Here is a 19,910-nt window from a genome sequence, read left to right as displayed (position 1 = left end):
AACAGAGCATATAAGATGCGTATTTGTGCAGGAGATTGCTGTGCCAAATGCCCCCTTCTGCAGGCCAATCTTGGCCATATGTTTTGGACTTGTCCTCTTATTTCTTGTTTTTGGACGCAGCTCATGACCAATGTTCCCTTTAAGGATTGATGAGGTGTGTGCAAAAAAAAAAAATATGCATGAGCGACAAGTTACATACTCCACAAACTTATGAGTAGTTGCGGAGGACGCTTTTTTAAACAAATGTAGTTTATCCTTGTACTCCTTATGTATTTTTAATCATCTATGGATATGTTTGTATGTTTATTGTTCAAATGGTTTTATTTATTTCCCCAAATTTATTTTTGTTGTACACATTGAAAATATTTGATATTGCGTTTAAATCAAAATCTCAATAAACTTGAAACGAGTGCCCGTGAGATTGTGGGAGGGTTAAATACTCAAAACTTAGAAGAATAACAATTTACTTAAAGTTTTTGCTTCGCCAGCTTTCTGGTATCTTTACATACAGTTGCGTACCTAGCATATGTAACACCCGGGGCCCATCATTTTTTGGCATCCCCCACCCATCTGTACGAAAAACATGATTTTTAGTAACAAGCCACATGTCACACATGGGTACCTAGGAAAAGGCAGCATCTTACATATTGCAGTGAGCAGTACATTAATACACCCATTGTAAAACTAAACAAGCCAGACCAGCACAGATCAATCCTACACCGTCAATCCTAACAGAAAACCATGTCTTTCGAACACACAGAACACAGAAAACACCTTTGCCTAGTATGGAATATGTCATCACAAACTAACCCCTCCCCCTTTCACAAAACTGTAGTATGGATTTTAGCCACAGTGGTAACATAGAACGTGCCACGTTTTGGTCCTTCGTCAGGGAACCAACAAACAATTACAGTTAAACTGGAGGTGAAACCACGCTGAGATGATATTAGCTAACTGTACTTCACATGAGCTTTCACCTCCAGTTTAACTGTAATTGTTTGTTGGTTCCCTGATGAAGGACCGAAACGTGGCACTTCGGAACCTGCTACTGCTTTAAAGCTAAGTTTGAATGATTTGCTTTTCAACTCTATACTTGCATAAGCAGTAAGCATAGCTATTGTAGCTAGCACATAACAGTTAAGGAGAATATCTTACTGGAGAAAAAAAATGAACACTGCAATGATTGGTTGGTGAGGCGGAACATACTGCCTTCATGTCTCTGAGCAGAGTTCTATTAGTTAAGAATTGATACTTGTGGAAACATCTTTGAAAATTATTATTTATGAACATTTTTCATGCAGTGACTTTTTTGCATACAACTAACTTTATTTAGTCACTCAACAGTAACATTGTACTTGTTGATTTTGTTACCCCTTCAGTATTTTTTGACCCAATAGCAGTGGAGCTGCCCTAAGAACATAAGCAGTGCCTCCGCCGGGTCAGACCATAGGTCCATCCTGCCCGGCAGTCCGCTCCCGTGGCGGCCCAAACAGGTCACGACCTGTCTGAATCACCAGAAGGGGCTCCCTTGCCACCTTGGTTTCTCATTGAAGTCCTATCTTCCCATCGAAGTCCTAACCCTCTGGTCTTGCGCATGCACGACCTGGTTGGGTTTCTATACTTATTACCTGGTTAGCTTTCTATACTTGTGTTACATCCCAGCTCCTCCCTCAGTATCCCACGATCCCTTTATCCCTCAGGAATTCGTCCAATCCCTGTTTGAATCCCTGTACCGTACTCTGCCTGATCACTTCCTCCGGTAGCGTATTCCAAGTGTCCACGACCCTTTGCGTGAAAAAAAACTTCCTTGCATTTGTTTTGAACCTATCTCCCTTCAGTTTCTCCGAATGCCCCCTCGTACCTGTTGTCCCCTTCAGCCTGAAGAATCTGTCCCTATCCACCCTCTCTATGCCCCTCATGATTTTGAAGGTCTCTATCATATCTCCCCTGAGCCTCCTTTTTTCCAGAGAGAAGAGCCCCAGCCTATCCAACCTCTCAGCGTATGGGCAATGTTCCAGCCCTCTTACCAGTTTTGTTGCTCTCCTTTGGACTCTCTCAAGTACTGCCATGTCCTTCTTGAGGTACGGCGACCAATATTGAACGCAGTATTCCAGATGTGGACGCACCATCGCTCGATACAATGGCATGATGACTTCCCGTGTCCTGGTTGTTATGTCCCTCTTTATGATGCCCAGCATCTTGTTGGCTTTTTTCGAGGCTGCTGCGCACTGTGCAGATGGCTTCAGTGATTCATCCACCATCACACCCAAGTCTCTCTCAAGACTGCTGTCTCCCAACAATGCCCCCCCCAATTTGCCTTACCTTGCCCCTCTATTTCCAGAACAGGGGGGAGGTCACCTGAGGTAACAGAAATGGAGGAGGTTCCCAACAAAATTGGACCTGAAACCGCCAAAATCGGAGCTCCTGCGGCTTGGCATGTCTGAAAAGCCTGGGACTAAGGCGAGGAACCGACCGACACGAAAAGGGAATCCCTAGCTGCTCCGGCAGTAAGGAAATCCTTCGCAAGGTACATGTGGTGGGATGCCCTGGCCGCAGGCAACTGCTGCCGATGAGACTCCCCTACTGCTCCAGCCTGCACAGGTCGGCCACGAGTACCTCGCGTCTGGAACAACTTGTCAAGGAAAACACAAGAGGAAATGCAATTCTGGACTTTACTTCTAAATGGACTATGAGGACCGACGCAAGATGTAGAAGGGACGCTTGGGAAGCAGTGATCATAATATGATCTGCTTCAACCTGGACACGGGGGTGAAACAATGATCCAGAACGACGGCCACAGCGCTGAACTTCCGAAAAGGGAATTACGAAGGGATGAGACTCATGGTGGGGAAGATGATTAAGAAAAGGATAGGTGCTGTAAAAACGGTGTCAGGACAAAGGCGCGCCCAGACAATTGAGCGCAGCGCGGGGGTGTGCGCCGCAGAAAATTAATGTTTTTAGGGCTCCCGACGGGGGGGGGGGGGCGTGGGGGGAACCCCCCACTTTACTTAATAGAAATCGCGCCGCGTTGTGGGGGCGTTGGGGGGGTTGTAACCCCCCATATTTTACTGAAAACTTCACTTTTTCCCTGTTTTTAGGGAAAAAGTTAAGTTTACAGTAAAATGTGGATGGTTACAACCCCCCATAACGCCGGCGCGATCTCTATTAAGTAAACTGGGGGGGGGGGGGGCTCCCCAACAAAAAACCCCGTCGGATCCCCTAAAAACTGTAATTTTCTTCGGCGCGCGCCTCCGTCTTGCGCTCAGTTGTCGGTGCACGCCTTTGTCTTTCGCGGGGTTGTCTATGAACCGTAAAAACGCTGGAGCAAATGCATGGTCCCTTTTCAAGAACACAGTCACTGAGGCGCAAAATCTATATATACTGCATATCAAAAAGGGATCCAAGAGGGAAAAGGAACCAGAGTGGCTCACTGTAGTGGTGAAAGAAGCGATCAGAGACAAGAAGATTTCTTTTAAAGTATGGAAAAGGTCAAAAATGGACGAAAACTGGAAAAAGCACAAGCCACATCAAGGCAAGTGCCATAAGGCGGTAAGAAGGGCCAAAAGGGACTACGAGGAAAAAATTGCCAAGGAGGTGAAAAACTTTAAGCCGTTCTTTCGATATATTAAGGGGAAATGACCTGTGAAGGAAGCGGTGGGGCCGTTGGATGACCATGGAATAAAGGGAGTGCTAAAGGAGGACAAAGCCATAGCCAACAAACTTAACACGATTTTTGCATCTGTATTTACAGAAGAAGATATACGCAACATACCGGAGACTGACAGGCTATTCCTAGGAAACGAAGACGGGAAACTGACTGGGTTGACGGTCAGTCTAGAAGAGGTATGCAGGCAGATTGACAGGCTTAAAAGCGACAAATCCCTGGCACCGGATGGCATCCATCTGAGGGTAATCAAGGAACTGAAAGGGGCTATAGCTGAACTGCTTCAACTAATAGCCAATCTGTTGATCAAATCAGGAAGGATTCCGGAAGACTGGAAAGTGGCAAATAGTACGTTGATCTTCAAAAAAAGTTTGAGGAGAGATCCAGGAAACTATAGGCCGATGAGTCTGACCTCTGGACCGGGAAAGATGGTAGAGGCGCTGATAAAGTATCGCATTGTTGACCACCTTGACAGACACAATCTGATGAGAACCAGCAAGCACAGCTTCAGCATAGGAAGATCTTGCTTGACAAACTTGCTGCACTTTTTCGAGGGAGTTAACAGGCACATAAAAGGTCACCCGGTCGACATTGTATATCTGGATTTTCAGAAGGCGTCTGACAAGGTCCCACATGAACGACTACTTCAAAAAATTGCGAGCCATGGGATTGAGGGTGAAATACACACGTGGATCAAAAACTGGTTGGCAGATAGAAAACAAAGAGTGGGGGTAAATGGACAATACTCAGACTGGAAAAGCGTCACCAGTAGAGTGCCGCAGGGTTCGCTTGGGCCTCTGCTCTTCGACATATTTATAAACGACCTGGAAATTGGAACGATGAGCAAAAGGGCACTCTCTAAAGTTAAAAGGGGATAGATTCTGTGCAAATGTAAGAAAGTTCTTTTTCACCCAAAGAGTGGTGGAAAACTGGAACGCTCTTCCAGAGGCTGTCGTAGGGGAAAACACCGCCCATGGATTCAAGACAAAGTTAGACAAATTCCTGCAGAACTGGAACGTACACAGGTAGGGCTGGTCTTGGTTAGGGCGCTGGTCTTCGACCTAGGGACTGCTGGGCACGATGGACCACTGGTCTGACCCAGCAGCGGAAATTCTTATGTTCCCCCTTAAAAGTGCTCATTGTGCTGAAAAACACCCTAGCTATAATAAAAGTGCCAGTTAGATGAGAAAAGAAATCAGTATAAATGGCATTTTTAAAGGGAATTGAGCTCTTTAGACCAGCACACCTCAGGACTTTTTTTTTTTCACTAACTCAGAACAGACTCCACGGCTCTCAAAGCTGGAGGGCTGACCAACCAGCGGGCCAGGTCACCGGCTGAGGCACCTCTATAAAAATGTGGAGTGGTGGAGGAAGGTGGGGGGCGACCCAGCATGAGACCCGCCAAGCTTAACACCCCAGAGGTCGGACGGATCCCCAAACAGGTCCGTCCAAGCTCAATCCAGCACAAAAGTGGAACCCAGGAGTCCAAAACAAAATTCCAACAGTACTAAGAGGGGAGCCGAATTAGTCTTACCACCTGCTTTAACGGAGACTGAGGAAGACTGAGTTGCTGGGCAGATTCTAGCCTGATATACAAGTCTGTGCTCAGTCTCCACCTGCTGATAGCAGTGAGGCATATGAACCAGTCTACCAATGGAGTCGAAGTACAAAAACAAAAGAACTTGCTGTTGAGCAATTTAAAAGAAATGTGGCAAACTGTGACAAATATGGAGCTGAAATTGACTTCTCAAAATTTTGTGACCTTAGACCAAAGTAGTGTATAACTGTTGATGGATCAGGCACTCATTCTGTCTGTGTTTGTACTATACATCAGAACATCAAGCTCATGCAAGGCACAAATATCAAGGACAGCTACAAAGTGCTTATGGCTAAAACAAAATTAGGGGAAAACCCTCCTGATGGCCCAATGGGTCTCACTGCCAAAGCAGAGGACCCAGCAGAAACCTGCCCCTGTCTCTCCAAAACAGGGGGAAGGTCACCTGAGGCTGCAGATAAAATGGAGGTGCAGGTTAGAGCTCTTCAGCTTGGAAAAGAGATGGCTGAGGGGAGATATGACTGAAGTCTACAAAATCCTGAGAGGAGTAGAACAGGTACAAGTGGATCGATTTTTCACTCTGTCAAAAATTACAAAGTCTAGAGGAGACTGGAAGTTACAGGGAAATACTTTTAAAAGTGCGGCAGAGGGAACATGCTGCGGAGGCTGACTCTAGAGCCTTTGCACTCTCTCCCCCAGTGCCACGATCATCTCACGCTGGCTCAGTCTGAGCTTAAAGAAACGCACACACAATAAAGGAGGGGGTTGAAACGAGAGAAACTTACTGAGCTGTCAGTCCCGGGGAGAGGCGAGATTCGGCTTGGTGCCGAGGGTTTTGTCTTGTCAGTTTCTTGAAGAGGGCTCAATCCCGAACCCTGCATTTTCCCCCCTGGTGTTTGTCTAGCACTGCTGCTTCACATTGCACCCAGAGCTCTTAGTGAAAACAAGCTATCCTGGCATGAATAACTTAAATATACAAAGAAGTCAAGATAGTTTCATCTGTGCTCCTAGCTGACACAAACCAATGTGCTTATGGGACCATCTTTGACATCTTCTATTCAAGCCAAGAAATAAGATATCCTCTTAAAAAGCAATGGCTTTCCTTTAGCACCAGAAACCCAAACTACAGTATAGCCATTCTGACAGCCATTCAATTCAGTTGGTGTTAGACAGCAAGAGTAAACTAGGACCTAAAAGAGAGAGGAAAAGTCTTTTTTAATTTATTTTGCTTACATCACAGAGCGATATGGGGTTAGAGAGGTGGTAACCCTATACTTCTACCAAGACTAAGGGGTCCTTTTATTAAGGTACGCTAAATCGGTTAGCGTATCTTAATAAAAGGACCCCTAAGTATCTTAATAAAAATTTCGGCCCGTGACTTAGTCTATGTTTTAGATTTCGGCCCCTAATGTAATTGAGTTCGACACCCCTGCTCTATATACTGTTGCTCAAATCCTGGCCCCTTTATCCAGACGGCTGGCTGATACATCTTGAAACAAACCTGCTGGAGGATGATAAAACTCAAACCTGTGACCCTCTTGGAAGACATCTAACTCCCAGCAGTCTGATGAAATCTGTTCCCATGCTTTCCAAAATGTCAACAGCCTCCCCACCAATGTACGAAGGCGCAACAGCAAACCTGGCGTCATTAGGATTCTTTGAAAGTTGCGAGACCATGAGGTTTGCTGGAGTCCGGATAGTCAAAATTGTTGACTGGTTCACTAGAAAGATCTCCGAGTCGAGGAATGGCAAGAAGAATGAAAAATGCCTCTGCTCCCTCCAGAGGGGTGGCAGTGTCTACTCTTTGGCAGAGACCTAGGGCAGCAATCCAGCACGCTGGCTATTGGGTCATCTAGTTCTTTACAGAAGAGCATTTGCCCTTTGAAGGGCAGTCTGATTGAAGTGGCTCTGGAGTAGAGAGTTGCACGGGGATAGAAATCCCACCCATCCCCACCAGGAACCTCTCCGTCCCCATCCATCCCCGGAAGGAATTACCTCCATCCCCGCCCGTCCCCATAAAAAGCAGCAATTACTTCTGACAGAATCATCAATTCCACAGTTTCTTTTGTGTTTGCGCTGCTGTTTTCCTTGTAGAATCTCTTTGGTGGATCCCTTTTTTTTGTTTTCTGTTCAGGTAATTAACTTATAAACCCCCTCTTTTACTAAGGCTGACGTGTCCATTATATTATATGGACGAACCCTGCTTCCAAAGCCTTCCATCCCCATGGGAGTCCCGTTGGCTAGAGGGGGGGTCCCCGTGGGAGTCCCATGGGTTAGGGGGGATTCCCGCGATTCCCGTTCCCGTGCAGACCTCTACTCGAGGCAGAATCGCCCACTCAGTCTGATCCAGATCATTCTTCAGGGAGAGACCATATACGCCAGGGGTGCCCACATTTTTTGGCTTGCGAGCTACTTTTAAAATGAGCAAGTCAAAATGATCTACCAACAATAAAAAAAAACAACCCACACAAAGCACACTGTACGCAGAGAAAATGTTAATTATCAATTATATTTGGGGGGTTTCTAAGAGGTCAAGGCAGATGACTAAAATATGCAATGTTACCTCAGTAACAACTATACAAAAACAGACAAATATACACCCTCCCCTTTTACTAAACCGTGCTAGTGGTTTTTAGTACAGGGAGCTGCGCTGAATGCCCCGTGCTGCTCCTGACGCTCATAGGCTCCCTGTGCTAAAAAACGCTATCACAGTTTAGTAAAAAGGGGGCCATAGTGCAAAATATAGACAGCAGATATAAATTCAGACAGATTTTGATCACTAAATTTAAAATAAAATCATTTTTCCTACCTTTGCTATCTGGTGATTTCATGAGTCTCTGGTTGTACTTCCTTCTTCTGACTATAAATCCAATATTTATTTCTGCCTCCTGCATGCTTCCTCTCCTCCAGACCTCATTCCATTCCCAAACCAACATCTCTCCCTGCCCCCCCCTTTCTTTCTCTCTCTTCTCGCTGCCCCCCTTCTTTCTTTCTTTCTCTCTCCCTGCTCCCCCCCAAGGCATGGCCACCAATGTCTCCCTGCTTCCCCAATGCCAAGCCAGGTACGTACAAGCGCCGGGCCCACAAGCCTTCCCCCCTAACGTCAATTCTGACATCGGAGAGGAAGTTCCGGGCCAGCCAGGCAGTGATTGACTGGCCCGTAACTTCGTCTCAGATGTCAGAATTGATGTTGGGGGGGGAAGGCTGTGGTCCCACCACTTGGTACGTGCCTGGCTTGGCATCGAGGAAGCAGGGAGAACAGAACGCAAAGGCAACGCAAATCTATCGCTAAGCCCGGGATGGGCTCTGCGATCAACTCACGTTGCCGTTGCAATCTACTGGTCGAGTGTGAATGACCTTTGGGGCACCCCTGATAAACACACCAACAACTTACTCATGACCCTGATATCACCAAATAGGGTGTCCGCCATGTAATTCACCTCTTCCAGCACCAGCTGGGGGCAGATCTCCTCCTTCTCAGAGGGGCTTCGTCTCAATCTGGTGTGACCGACCTGTGCTGCAAAGAATGCTGCCACTGTTGCTTTAATTTCCAAAGGCAGCACTTCATATTGTCTCTTTAGAGCCATGTCCACCTTGCGATCTTGAGCATCCTTTAACACAACTCATCCCTCACTCAGGAGAGCCTTGTTTGGTGACCTGAGGCACTGCAGAATCCACTTCCAGCTGATTAAACAGTTGTTGGAACTCCAGCGTCATTGGGTAGAGCCTGGACATAGCCTTTGCCACTGATATGCTACATCCGCCGCCCCCGCCCCCCCCCCACCCCAACAGCTCCATTCATCTCCCACCGCAACTCCAGGCAAGGAAGGGCCAGGCGCGTGCAGCGATTACACACCGCCAATCCACAAGCCTTCCCCCAGAGAAGGTTCTGGGATACCAATCGCTGCTTGGCTGGCCCATACCTTCTCTCCATCAGAACTGACATTATTATTTTCTTATTGACCCACTCAGTCCTTTTGTTGTTCTCCTTTATTCGTTCTCTTTCCTGTATTTATTGTAGTTCTCCCCCCTCTTCGTTTATTTTATGTTCATCTAGTTAAAATTTATCATTGATGTTTTTAATTTGTTCTTCCCCTTATTTTACTATTGTAAAACGCTTAGTATTTGATAAGCGTTCAATTAAATTTACAATAAACTTGGAAACTTGGACTCATGGAGGGAGAGAGATGTTGGTTGGGGAAGAGAATGAGGTCTGGAGGAGAGGAAGCATAATAAGGAAAGAAGGAATAGATAAATAAATAAATATTGGATTTACAGTCAGAAGAAGGAAGTGCAACCAGAGACTCATGAAATCACTAAACAAAGGTAGGAAAAATTATTTTATTTTCAATTCAGTGATCAAAATTTGTCAGTTTTGAAAATTTATATCTGCTGTCTATATTTTGCACTATGTCTATTTTTCTATACTTATTAAGGTGACAGTGCATATTTTAAAGTCATCTGACTTGACATTTTTTTTAAAACCCCGAATATAAATGATAACATTTTCTCTGCGTAGTGTGCTTTGTATTTTTTAATTTTGTGGTTAACATTATGTATTAATAAGATTATATTGTGTGTGTATGAAAAATGGATGGAAGAAATTGCATTACAATTAGTATTATTATGGGGGTGGAGTCAGGGGCGGAGTTTGGGCGGGGATACTTGGTTAGTATTTGTTAGGCTTAGGGGGTACTTGGCTTGAAAAGGTTGAGAAACACTGGAGTACACATTGAATGTCACTCTCATCGTCTCCAAACAAAGCAGCCTCACTCATGCGGTTTCATCTCATCCAGACAAAGCTGACCCCGCCCTCCAAGTGATATCATCCTGAGGTGCCAAGACAAAAAGTCCAGTGCCGGACAAGTGTATGACTGAGTTTTGCTTCAGCATAGTCTGACAAAGGCCAGCGCCAGAGAAGCGTATGACTATTTTGCTGCAGTGTTGTCGGGCAAAGGCCAGCGTTGGAGAAGTGTGTGACTGAGTTTCTCTACAGCTATACCAGAGGGAAAAAACTACCCCAGGCCACTTTGTTGGGAATTTTCCAAGGAACAACAAAGCATGGTCAGGCCCAGGACAGAACTGACTCTGCCTCCTGAGAGAAAAAAAGAAAAGTGTGTGATTTGAGTTTTATTGCAGCTACACAGATACCAGGTCTGCAGTTTTCTCGCCCAATCGAGTTGCTCTGAAACACTTGTTGCAGGAAATTTTCAGTAGCTGCAGGTTATGTATTTGGGCTGGTTTTAGATTTTTGTGCTGTAATTTGGGCTGCATCATGGATCAGCATTCAGCAAATCAGCAATTAGTGCTGTAGATCATGTGATGAGTATCCCACCAATGACAGCTCTTGCCCGCCCTCCCTCTGCCCACAGCCAATCCTAATCGGAGCCTAGCTTTCTCCTGGGCTGAGCCCTATCTCTAATGCTGTCAGCACTCAGCACAATCAGTAAGCTCTCCCTCCAACCAGTCTCAGACTTTACATTACATTACATTACTGATTTCTATTCCGCCTCAACCTTGCAGTTCTGGGCGGATTACAAAAGAGACAACTGGACATTTCCAGGATAATTACAGAGAGAATTCTGGTCATTTCCAGGAGAAGTTACAAGAATAATGGAGCTGTATATTTCAAGAGCTACAAGATGCTGTACAAATAGGAAATAGTGCAGATCCAGCAGACTTGCTTTTTATAGGCTCCGCTCCTAGGGCAGGGTAGGTTTAAAGTTTCCCCAGCCTGTTCTTTATAAGCAGTGTGCTTAAGTTTTTCATCTGCTGTCAACAGCCTTTCTGTAAAATGAATGCTTCTTGGGTTTAGGTTTAGAAACATACAGCAGATAAGGGCCACAGCCCATCAAGTCTGCCCACCCCAATAACCCTCCCCTACCTTTCTCTGTGAAGTGATCCCACGTGACGATCCCATTTTGTCTTAAAATCAGGCACGCTGCTGGCCTCAATTACCTTTAGCGGAAGATTATTCCAGTGATCAACCACCCTTTCGGTGAAGAAGTATTTCCTGGTGTCACCATGTAGTTTACCGCCCCTGATTTTCCACGGATGCCCTCTTGTTGCCGTGGGGCCTTTGAAAAAGAAGATATCCTCTTCCACCTCAATACGGCCCGTGAGATATTTGAACGTCTCGATCATGTCTCCCCTCTCTCTGCGTTCCTCAAGTGAATATAGCTGCAATTTTTTCAGCCATTCCTCATACGGGAGATCCTTGAGTCCCGAGACCATCCGGGTGGCCATTCGCTGGACTGACTCAAGTCTCAGCACATCTTTGCGGTAATGCGGCCTCCAGAATTGTACACAGTATTCCAGATGGGGTCTCACCATAGATCGATACAATGGCATAATGACTTCGGGCTTACGGCTGACGAAACTCCTACGTATACAACCTATGATTTGTCTAGCCTTAGATGAAGCTTTCTCCACTAGCTTGGCAGTCTTCATGTACTCACTGATGATCACCCAGTTTTGGGAACCAGGCTCCATCTTCCAGAAAACGGCAATAGAAGTGAAAATAAATAAATAAAACAACCAGTCTAAAAATGAGTCCCGTCCCGTCCCCCCCCCGAGTTCCAGTTAGGCTCACTGTTGGGCGGATTTTGGATCTATCTGGTTTCAGTCTCTCTTTTTTAGAATTATGGGTGGTTCTTCTTGTTGGTCAAGGCAACTCTGGCTCCTTGTGAATGCAAAGTAATGCTAAGCAGCGGAGAAGAGTCCCAAGTACCGGTACTTCCTTTTCCACCAGGGGAAATAATGTCAGTGTTCTTAGCCTGTCCAACAAAGTTGGGGCACTCTCCATTGAGAGCCATACTTAGTCCAAGTTCAGTAGCATAGCGATGGTGAGAGGTACCCGGGGCAGTGGCGCCCTTCCCAACCTCTGCTGCTGAGCATGTGCCCACTTCCCTTCACACTTTCCCGGCACGAATAGCGGGACCCAGAAGTGACATCAAAGGGAGTGCCGAACAAGCAGCAGGTTGGAGTTACTGCTTGTGCCAGCAAAGAGCTAGAGGTACCGAGGGGGGTGGTGGTGGAGGTTGGGTGCCAGTATCCCCACCAAGATGGTGCTTGGGGCAGACTTCCCCCCCCCCCCCTTACTATACAACTGAGCAAGTTTCCACTTTTTTCATTCTGTCAAAAAAGTGGAAACTCACTGGACTAAGTGTACAGCCCTCAATAGAGACTGCCCCAATTTTAATGGTTGGGTTGAGAACTTTTTTTTGGTAAGGTTGCTTTGTCTGGAGATGAAGAGAGCAGCATTCTAAAGAACAACACATACTGCGCATTTTAGCATATATATATTTTTTTTTTTACAAAATTTAGCTTCACCATATCTAATATTGCCTCTCTTTCAGGGACTTGCTTATTTTAAATCAAATAGTATTCGTGAGGATTGTACCCCAAACCCTGCAAATATGAAAGGAAAAAGTTATTCACAAATTTTTGATATTCATGAAGGGGGGCTGCGCTCCCTAACCCCTATGAATATGGAGGGACCTGTACATGCTTGCTACCATGGCAAAATAGGAATAATATTTTCTCTTTTACAGGCATCATTTTCACACACAAAGTCTTATGGGTCGCCCAAAAACCATTCCCTGCACAGCCTCCTGGGAATTGTAGTCCCGCTTTGAGCATCACTTACTGCACGGAACTATAAAGCCAAGGACGTAACTAAGGGCGAAGAAAAATAAGTTTATTCCTTACAGTGTTCATCCGACTGGCGTTGTTGGAAGGGCCGGGATCCACCACCACCGTAATATGGGCTTTGGTCCTCAGGACCCTCATTCTCCAGTGCCGCCTGCAGTCGTTCAGCCAGTTCTGCCTTCAATCCCCGCGTGTCCAGGCCGCGCTGTTGTAGTTCCTCTTTCAGCTCGTTCACTCGCAGCCGCCTCACGTCCATAGCAGCCGCGAATTCAAATCAAATAAAATGTTAACGCTCCGCTCCAAAAATCGACTCTATAACGTTTAAAACAAATCCAGAAAATAAAAAAAAGAGGGAGCAGGCCTCACAGCCTGAGGGCTCTCCTAATAATCGGCGCCGGCCCCCTCCTCCCCACCCTGCGCCCGACCTCCTCTTAGTAAAAGCGATCTTTCAACGTGACATCGGAGGAGAGAACTCGCTAGGCTTATTTCCCAACGTTGCTCTGAGAAACGACGCCCGAAACCTCCACCACAGACGTGCAGAGAAGGGAAAACGGGAAAAATGGCGGCTGCTCAGACGTCGTAGTCGTTGACGACTGAGCGCGCGCGAGGGTGCTTCGGTTTCTAGAAAAGCGTTTCGGATTGGCCAGGAGCGCGGAGCGGGAGGGCGGCGAGAGCCAACCAATAGTGGCGAGGTCCGCCTTGTCTCAGAAAAAAAATATATTTTTTTATTTTTTGCTTCGCTTGTTGTTAGGAGGGGTAATTTACGTAGCCAGGTGAGGTTGGGGTAAAGAGAACTGACAGATTTTAGAGGGGTTTTAATTTGGTGGGTTGTTTTGTTTCTTGGGCTTCCGTTGTGGATCATTAATCAGACAAGAGCATCTCATTGTCAGGCGCGAAAGAAGGAAATGATTTTAGATAGTTTTATCTTTGTTCCGGTGAGGGGTGTTTGAATCTATGGTTATAACGGGGTGAGAAGTCAACCTATAGAGTCTTCTAGACTAAGGGGAAGATTCTCAAAACTTAAACGTGACCACTAAACCGGTTCAAGCGTGCATTAACAGAACGGTTTACCGTGGTCTTTTCCTAATTTCCTAGCAGTCTCCAATTCTGCCTCGCAAATGTAGGTACGATGATGTCATAAATATTAAAATGAGCACTCCGAGCGATTCTCTATCATTGTGAAGTGATTCCCTAATCTCGTTGTGCCACGTTTGCGGCCGCTCTTTCCCACTGCACTCGCATAACCTCCAGACACCCACCCCTGGCAGCGGAAGGGATGCCCACTCCCTCTTGCTGTGTTGCACAAACCCATGACCCCTCCCCCCCCCCCCCCCGCAGCAGAAGAAATGCCCACTCCTGCTACTGACACAAAACCTCTTGTCACCCACCCCTGGCAGCAGGAGAGATGTCCACTACACTGCACAATCCCTGACACTACTCTCCAACTACTTCCCCCGTTGCATTGCACAATCCCCCAATACTGCTACACCCCCCAGCAGCGGGAGGGATGCCCACTCCCGCCATCATCCAACTCCCCCATGCCCCTGACGACCACCCCCTACCCTACCTACCTTATTTACGAAGGGCTGGTAGGCCCACCTATTACAAAATGGCGGACCTGGATGTGCCATGTAGGGGCCTAAGGCTCTGATTGGCCCAGGTGCTTAAGCTGGGGAGGGGGGGGTTGTAGTGTTGGGGGATTGTGCGATGCCACAGGAGGGAGTGGGCATCTCTCCCACTGCCAGGTGTGGGTGTCAGGAGGTTGTGCGACAGCGGAGGAAGGTAGTGGGCATCTCTCCTGCTAGTCTTTGATTTTTTTGTTGTTGTTTTAATATGCAGGTGTATCCATGCATGTACTGATTGCTATCACCAGCAACTCATCTCAAGGAAATTTAGTGAGGCTATGTGAACATCCGCGAACTTCATTTCAGAATGACTTGCCATTTTTAAACTGTTAGAATAGCGACCTTGGTAGCAGCCTGTCAGATTTTACCGTTAAGTTTTGAGAATCTTCCCTTAAGGGCCAGATTCTCAAAACTCACCGTGCATTTAATGATGGACACTAAACCTGTCCAAGCTGGTTTAGCATCCAAGTATTAAACTAAACCTTAAGTTTGTATACAGCATCATCTCCATAAAGATAGAGCTCGGCATGGTTTACAGGTAATTCAATAAATGAGGGAAGGACATAATAAGAAATTAGAGGCTATGAAGAGGATAGATAACTTTACATTTTAAATAGATAGCTTTACGTTTTGGAGAAAAGCCAGGTTTTCAGATGCTTTTGGAATAATTGGAATGAGCCTAGGTTCCGCAGTGGGGCAGGGAGGTTATTCCAAAGCTCAGTGAATTTGAAGAAAAGGAATTTCCATAATTTACCTGCATACATGATGTATTTTAATGAGGGGAAAGATAGTTTGAGTATGTGGGCGGATCTGGTAGTGTCAGGTCTCAAAGAATTCCAGGATAGTGGGATTAAGGGTGAAAGAATGCCATGTAGGATCTTGAAAATTAGGCAGGTACATTTAAAGTGAATCCTAGAAATCATCGGAAGCCAGTGAAGTTTTGACAGAAGCAGGGAAACATGATCGAATTTGCTTTTTGCGAAGATCAACCTCGCCGCAGTGTTCTGGATCCACTGAAGTCTTTGAACATTTTTCTTGGTTAGACTTAGATGGAATTACAAATAGTCCAGTCTGGAAAGAATGATTGATTGTACAAGGACAGCAAAATGTTGTTGGCGGAAGCAGGATCTCACTTTCCTCAATATGTGAAGACTAAAAAAACATTTTTTTACCAGAGAGTTGAGGGGGTGGGACCGCTGGACGACCTGGGAGGAAAAGGGTGTGTCAAGGATGACAAACAAATTGCAGACAGACTGAATTCCTTCTTTGCGTCTGTCTTTACAAAGGAAGACACTGCAACAATACCTGATACAATGAAAGTGTTCAAGGGAGTCGTACAGGACAGCCTCACCATAGTAGAAGTGAACTTGGACCAGATTTACCACCAGATCGACAAACTTAAAAGTGATAAATCTCCTGGACTGGACGGAATTCATCCGAGAGTCCTAAAAGAACTGAAATTGGAGAACTATTGCAAAAACTTGCCAAACTGTCAATCAAAACGGCAGATACCGGACGACTGGAAGATGGCGAACGTCATGCCGATATTTAAAAAAGGATCGCGAGGAGTGCCAGGCAACTACAGACCTGTGAGTCTCACGTCTGTCCCTGGAAAGATGGTTGAGGCGCTGATCAAAGATAGCATAGTCCAGCACCTAGACACACACAACCTGATGAGAGTCAGTCAACATGAGTTCAGGAAAGGGAAATCATATTTGACGAACCTACTTCAATTTTTTGAGACAGTGAACAGACAAATTGATAGTGGAGAACCGGTGGATATTGTATACTTGGACTTTCAGAAAGTGTTCGACAAGGTTCCATATGTAAGACTTCTCAGGAAATTACAAGGCCATGGAATAGAGGGAGATATACTAAGATAGATAGGCAAATGGCTAGAGAACAGAAAACAGAGAGTGGTCATAAATGGGAAGTTCTCAGAATGGGAAAAAGTGACTAGTGGTACCCCAGGGCTCGGTACTTGAACCCATCTTATTTAATATTTTCATAAATGACCTGGAAGAAGGAACATCCAGTGAAATCATCAAGTTTGCAGACGACACAAAGCTATGCCAGGCAATCAGATTGCAGAAGGACAGCGAGGGACTCCAGAGCGACTTGAATCAATTGGAGAAGTGGGCAGATAAATGGCAGATGAATTTTAATGTGGAAAAATGCAAAGTGATGCATTTAGGCAGAAAAAATAAAGATCACAAGTATAGTATGTCAGTGTAACTCTGGGAAAGACCAAACAGGAAAAGGTCCTGGGTGTACTGATAGATAGGACCCTGAAACCGTCGGCGCAATGTGTGGCGGCGGCAAAGAAAGCAAATAGAATGCTAGGCATGATAAAGAAGGGAATTATGAGTAGATCAGAGAAAGTTATAATACCGCTCTACAGAGCCATGGTCAGACCGCACCTGGAATACTGCATCCAGCACTGGTCTCCATACATAAAGAAGGATATAAAGCTGCTAGAGAGGGTGCAGAGACGAGCAACGAAGCTAGTGAAAGGTATGGAGAACCTGGACTACGAGGAACGACTTAGGAGACTGTGATTGTTCTCCCTTGAGAAGAGGAGACTACGAGGGGATCTGATCGAGACTTTCAAAATACTGAAATGATTCGACAAAATGGAGCAGGGAAAGCAGTTATTTACAGTGTCCAATGTGACACGGACAAGAGGACATAGACTGAAGCTGAGGGGGGATTGGTCCAGGACGATTATCAGGAAGTTCTGTTTCACGCAGTGAGTGGTGGACACCTGGAATGCTCTCCCAGAGGAAGTAATTGCAGAATCCACTATTCTATGATTTAAGGGTAAACTAGATGCACATCTCCTTAAGAGTGGCATAGAGTGATACGGGTAAGAGTAAATTAGATGCATATCTCCCTTGAGAAGCATACAGTGATATGGGGACTAAAACTATGCCAGGGTACACTTGGCGGGGCCTCCGCGTGTGTGGATCACCGGACTTGATGGACCCAGGGTCTGATCCGGAGATGGCAATTCTTATGTTCTTATGATCATTAAAGGAAAGTGTAGAGTCAATAATGATGCCCAAAACTTTGCTTAAGAATTCGATCTGCAGTTTGGGATCAGAAGGTAGTGGAATGAGCGTGGGTAACTGATCTAATTTTGGGCCAAGCCAGAGTAGCTTCATTTGTACAGAGAGGGCCCAGGATTGGAGTTTCGTTATGCAAGCTGTTATATTTTCAGTGAGGTTAGTGAGGTTTGAATTTATCTCGAGAAGGACAAGGATGTCATCTGCATATGTAAATAGAGTTTCAAGGGGAGATAGATGGAAGAATTTCAAAGAAGACATATAAATGTTGAAAAGAATAGGGGACAGGGTGATCACTGGGGAACACCATATAGTGGTCTCCAAGGAGAAGACATGGTTCTATTCATGTTAACAGTGTAAGAGCGGGATTGTAAAAATTTTGAGAACCAGTCTAAGACTATGGAATCAATGCCTATCTCAGAAAGTTGGTAAATTAGGATATCGTGGTGGACAACATCAAAGGCCGCAGATAGATCGAATTGTAGTAGGATAGCAAACTTATTACAAGATTGAAGTTGTTGATAATAGGAACTTAAACCTGAGATTTTTAAACTTTCCTATCTCCAAGTTTCAATCTCCTAGGGATCTATTTCAGTCCTTTTTGAATACCGTCCTGAAATTTCCTGAAAACAATATGCCACCATTACAAAAGATATATTACCTAAATTTACCAAAGGAGGACAAAGATAAAGGGAATGCTATACCAGGAGAATTGGATCTCACTGGTATGCTGGAGACATCTCAAGAAGATATAACGAATAGAGCTACTTTATTGGTAACTTTTGTCTTTCTTCAAGATAAAGAAGCAATTCTTCGCCTATTCTATAGGACTGATAAGGTGGAATTTCATGGATTAAAAATTTGTATATTTCCTGATGTATCTAAATGGACACAAGTCAGACGTAAGAAGTTTCTGGCTTGTCGTCAGTCTGTTTTGAGCTTAGGGGCAACCTTTCAATTACGTTTCCCCTGTAAATGCTGTATTACCTATCAGAGTAATAGATATATTTTTTATGAACCCGATCAACTGCAGTTTTTTCTTGAAGGTAAAGTAACTACAAGAATTCCAGACACCTCCATGGAATCAGCCCAGCAGGCCATTAGTTAAATAATTCCAACTGCACTCTGTTATTTGTATTAATTTAGTTTATTTCTTGGAACCAACTACCCTTGGAAGTGATTGATTCCTTCTCCTCCCAGATTGTGGACTTTACTCATAGTTACTATGTGATATTATTTTATAATTAATATTTGTTTTTCCTATTGGATTGTTATATTTCCTTCAAGTATTGATTGAATGTTAACTTGTAAAAGTATAAATAAAAAATTATAAAAAAAAAGATTGAAGTTGTTGAATTTTTGAGATTAAAGAGGCCAGCAGGGATTCAGTACTGAAATTGGGTCTGAAGCCATATTGGCAAGGTAATAGAATGGAGAATCTCTCTAAGTAAGATGAGAGCTGAGTGGATATAATAGCCTTGAGCATTTTGGTCAGGAGAGGAATATTTGCTATAGGACGATAGCTGGAAGGGGAGGATGGGTCTAGATCAGCTTTTTTCAGTAGTGGAGTCAGGGCAATGTGTCCCATTTGTATGGAAAATAGGCCAGTTAGTAAGACTGAGTTGATAAATCTGGTGAGAGATGAAATAGCCTGCGCGGGAATTTTTTTGTAAAGGTTGGAAGGGAACGGGTCCAGGGCACATTTGCAGGATCTTAATTTGTGGCACAGTTTAGAGACCTGGGCTTCGGATACATGCTCAAAGACTGTCCAGGATCTGTCTACTGGGATAGGGTTAGTGTCGTTGGGCACCAGAGAATTATAAGTGACTGCTGATGGAAAAGAGCTTCTTATAGTAGCAACCTTTTTGTTTGAAGAATTTTGCTAGGTCGTCCGCTGCTGGAGAGGAGGGGAGAATAGAGGAGTCATTTTTAGAGGTTAAGGAGCGCCAGATGTTAAACAATGTGCTGTTCTGGTTATTGGATCTGGTGATTTTGTCACCGTAGAAATTCTTCCTTGCTTTTTTTTAGTACTGTGCTATAGAACTTGATACTGTCCCTCCAGGACTGTCTATATGCGGGGGATTTAGATTTTTTTCCATTTATGCTCCAGTACTCGGCATTTCTGCTTCAGTTCTCTGTGGTACGGAAAATACCAGGAGTAGGAGACCGTTTTAGTAGATAGAGGGGCAAGAGAGCAGTATGTAGACTCAGAGAGGTTTACCCTGTTGTGCCAGTTGGTTTCTGGGATATCAGGTTTGGGACAAAAGGAAAACTGATTGAGAAATTAGGTCCAGAACTATTCGCTTGCAATTTTTTTACAGAAGGTAATAGATTTTGTGGCGCGGGGTTGA

General features: G+C 45.0%; 1 protein-coding gene across 2 annotated transcripts in view; it reads right to left on the bottom strand.

Annotated features, from left to right (window-relative positions):
• The window catches only part of HNRNPUL1 (heterogeneous nuclear ribonucleoprotein U like 1), a 329,125-nt gene extending 315,593 nt beyond the window's left edge, over window positions 1-13,532 (bottom strand). For both annotated transcript variants that reach the window (XM_033955122.1, XM_033955123.1), the window contains exon 1: window positions 12,930-13,532. In XM_033955122.1, the coding sequence (XP_033811013.1) occupies window positions 12,930-13,125 (196 nt within the window). In that variant the 5' untranslated portion in view covers window positions 13,126-13,532. The remainder of the gene's footprint in view (window positions 1-12,929) is intronic.
• Between the last annotated feature and the right edge of the window lie 6,378 nt (window positions 13,533-19,910).

This window comes from Geotrypetes seraphini, chromosome 8 (genome assembly GCF_902459505.1).
Source record: "Geotrypetes seraphini chromosome 8, aGeoSer1.1, whole genome shotgun sequence".
NCBI lineage: Eukaryota > Metazoa > Chordata > Amphibia > Gymnophiona > Dermophiidae > Geotrypetes > Geotrypetes seraphini.
The sequence above is the reverse complement of the archived record's forward strand: the minus strand, read 5'-3'. Positions and strand labels throughout refer to the sequence as shown.